This window comes from Orycteropus afer, unplaced genomic scaffold (genome assembly GCF_000298275.1).
Source record: "Orycteropus afer afer isolate SDZICR_OR568_19922 unplaced genomic scaffold, OryAfe1.0 scaffold00001, whole genome shotgun sequence".
Taxonomy (NCBI): domain Eukaryota; kingdom Metazoa; phylum Chordata; class Mammalia; order Tubulidentata; family Orycteropodidae; genus Orycteropus; species Orycteropus afer.
Window position 1 is genome coordinate 23,695,814 of NW_006921588.1, and position 3,762 is coordinate 23,699,575.

The following is a 3,762-nucleotide window of genomic DNA, read 5'->3' on the forward strand; positions in this document are numbered from 1 at the left end:
TGATCACAGCAGTGAGAACAACTAGTATTGAGAAATTATTATTTTTCAACACTGTTGTAAATATATTTTAAATGTAAATACATTGTCATTTAAGCATTTCAACATTTAAGAGGGTCCTTAAGTATCCCTCATTTGCAGATGGGGAAATTGAATCACAGAGAGGCTAAGTAACTTATTTGCCCAAGATTTCATAGTAAGTGATGGGCCATAGGACTTGGAGTTAAGATAGTTGTGTGGAAATGAGAGAACCAGTAGGTGAAAATAGAAGTATGCAGTTAAAGCTATGGAGAAATATTTGATTTAAGCATTTAATTTTGTTATGCTTTCGTATCTGTTGAAAAGCATCACCTATTACATATGAATTACAACACACAATATGATAACCACAATATGATAGAAAAATTACTGAAATGATGAGTGTCGATGTTTCTCTGATTAGGAACCAGAAAACATGGTTGGTCATGTTATTTCTACCCCAATGTTGTTTTAGGGGACAAATTATAAAATACAGTCCCCTGCTTCAGGGGTCTTAGAGGCTAAGCCATAGTTTGTTTCATTAACAACAAAACAATTTTCCAAGCAAATAATTGATATCAAAATTGATATGAATTGTGATAGTATGTGTATATTTTATGTTATATTTATTTTAAAAATGAATGCAGTAAACAAAGTGCTTGTAGTGGAGAAAGCACAGGACTAGGAATCAGACTTAAAGTAGCAGTTCTGCCATGACATTTTCTTTTTCTTTTAAAATTTTTACTGTGATTTGGGTGACAATGTACAGAGCAAATTCATTTTCCATACAGCAGTTCGAACACATTTTGTTTCATGACAATGACTGCAATTCCCCACAGTGTAGCAGCTCTCTTCCTACTTCCTCCCTATAGTTACCTCTTCCCTGGTAACAGCTCTCTTCCTACTTCCTCCTTATAGTTACCTCTTTCCTGGGTCCTTCTTTCCTATGCATTCCTACCCCCTGAGTTATATCCCTGTGCAAATACTGCCCTTCTGTTCTCCTATAATTGTTTGCTCTAAGGAATGTATCTACTTGATGTAAATGTTTATCCTATGTGACTGCACTATGCTGGAAGCCATGGGAGTGTGAGTTCACTTCCCAACCTGAAGGGTAACTAGCGGCCATAGTCTTGGGGGTCTCACAAGGCACTATCAGACCAGTAAACCTGGTCTTCTTTTATGATTTTGAATTTTGTTCCACATTGTTCTCCCAGTCTATCCAGGATCTCCTGCATGGATCCCTTTCTGAGTGGCTCACAGTGGTAGCCAGGTACCATCTTGGTGATTATTTTTAACATCCAGGAATGCTGTAATATCTATTTAATGTTTTAGCTCAGCTAGAAATTATATTTTTATTATTAAAGTTCCTGGATTGTATATTTTAGAAACTTGAGTATTGACCTGATATTGAAGGATTATTAATATTTAGATTATAATTTAGATATGGTTTATAACACATTTAAATATATTTATAAGCTTCAGAATTACAGGCAATGCATTTATAATTTCAGAATTTTTGAGGCTAGATTATAGATATTTCTGTCCTTTAAAATCACTTTGGTAAGTGAAAGCATTTTATAGTTAATCTCTTTTTTAACTAAGGAAGTTCAAGATAGATGTGAGTTACGATAGTTCCAGTCTACAAATAGTGTTGCAGAGTGAATATACTTACTTGGTACTGGTATTATTTTGTGATTACAGTTACAGTTGTAAAAATTTAAGAAGTATAGTCTAAATAAAATTTTTAGGTGGAGATGAAGTAGTTTTAACATTGTGAAGTATATAAATATAACCTGATAAAAATGTCAGTTTAAAAGTATACTATTACCATTTCAAATAAAAAAATATGTAATTATTGACTGGTTAGTTGATTTAAAGGTGCCCTGGTGGAACAGTGATTAAAGGGCTTAGTTGACAAAAGGTCAGTGCAGTTCGAACCCACTAGCCGTGATGCAGGAGAAAGATGTAGTAGTCTGCTTCCGTAAAGATTTACAGCCTTAGAAACCTGGGGGGCAGTTCTGCTTTGCCATAGAGGGTCATTATTAGTTGGAATCGACTCCATAGCAACAGGTTTGTTTTTTGGTAATTATTTAAAATATAATATTGCTGAGTGTATTACAAAACATTTGATAGGAACGGCTAAAAGAGAAGGATATATAGCTAGCTAACATGAAATCAACTAGCTTGAGAGACTTAGATGTCTCTATGTGGTTGTGGAACAGTAATATTTAGTAATAAAATCAACAGTGCTAAAGATAGAAGGGCTTTGGGCCATGTTTCTTCTCAGCTACTGGCAAATCACTGAACTGATTTTTCACAATTTTTTTTTTTTTTAAATCTAAGATAGTAATAATAAAGACAAAGGTAAGGGTAGTTAATGGTGATCAGTGGTAGAATTCTCCTTTTCCATGAGGGAGATAGACCTGAAGTCCATTTCCAGCCAGTGCACCTCAAGGCCAGCCACCACACCTCTGTCACTGGAAGCTTGCCCTGTTGCTGTAGTGAGAAACATATTGCGGCCGAACTTCCAGACTAAGATATACAAAGACAGAAGAAAGGCCTGGTGATCTGTTTCCAAAAGTCAGACAATGAAACCCTATGGATCACAGTGGTCTGATCCTGTTGTGCATATGGAGTTGCCAGGAGTCAGGAGCTGGCTGAACAAAAGCTAACAGTAGTAGTAGTGTAAAAGTAGTAGTAGTATAAATACTAATTTATTGAAAAGGAAATTATAGCTCAGAAACATTAAGTGATTTGCTCAAGTTCATGGGTACCCTTTAACCCTTACTTTCTTATTCAAAATTGTTTTTTGATTTTCCACGATGACTTGTAAGGTGATGTTATTGCGAACAATGTGAAACCCCTAATTTCAAATAACTAGGTCACTTGGGAGATAGCTGATCTATATTTATATGATATCAATCTATCAATCTATCATCCAATCTATTGGATGATAGAAATGGTTTTATTTAAGTATTCACTAAAACTTTTCTCACAAGAATAATGAAAGAGATTTACTATAAAGAACAGAAAACTGCAAAGTTGTATGACTTCTAAAATGCCTTGTCATTTAAAAAGAATTCCAGTTTGCTTTTTACTTTCAAATATGTCCTGGCTTTGAAGAAAGGGTTTTTAAATGGTAAACTCCACCCCAATGATTGTCTGAATTCAAATTCTATATAAGTAGAATCAAAAGAAATTAATATTTTACAGTATTTTAAGGCAGGATTGCAACATCTAAATTTTATTATTGGTATGCTATGTGTTTAACTTAAAATCTAACATACTTTATTTCTAGCTGAGAATTCCTCTGGACGGTTAATGGTGTTTGTCATTGTGCCCTGTTTCTACAAATAAATGATGGGTGGATTATTTTCTCGATGGAGGGTAAGTTACTTTTCTTTATAGATAGTCCTTAAATCTAACATAAAAGTGTCCCATAAAGCGATTTGTAAAAGTCTCCTTTGTTGTGTAGACTTAAAGTAGTAGTTTGGTATTATCCCCAACTTCTTTTTTTTCTTTGATTGTTTTTTGAATTAGTTTTTTATTTGGACTTTATTTGTAATAGTTCCACTTGTTACATAGGTGTCTAATGTCTCTGTTTAACAGAATTATTTCACATATGAATTATTTTCCTTTCTATATGTATTCATTTGCAAATGGTTATTTTTCTTGTTTTCTTCTTATACTGTCTTTTATTTGAAAGGTGGTTGAAACTATTGTGTGTAATACATTTTTTTTTTTTTT

General features: G+C 33.5%; 1 protein-coding gene across 1 annotated transcript in view; it reads left to right on the forward strand.

Annotated features, from left to right (window-relative positions):
• Nucleotides 1-3,372: 3,372 nt before the first annotated feature.
• LNPK (lunapark, ER junction formation factor) overlaps nt 3,373-3,762 on the forward strand; it is a 105,226-nt gene continuing 104,836 nt past the window's right edge. Inside the window, exon 1 of the mRNA XM_007939419.2 lies at nt 3,373-3,402. Within this exon, the coding sequence (XP_007937610.1) occupies nt 3,373-3,402 (30 nt within the window). The remainder of the gene's footprint in view (nt 3,403-3,762) is intronic.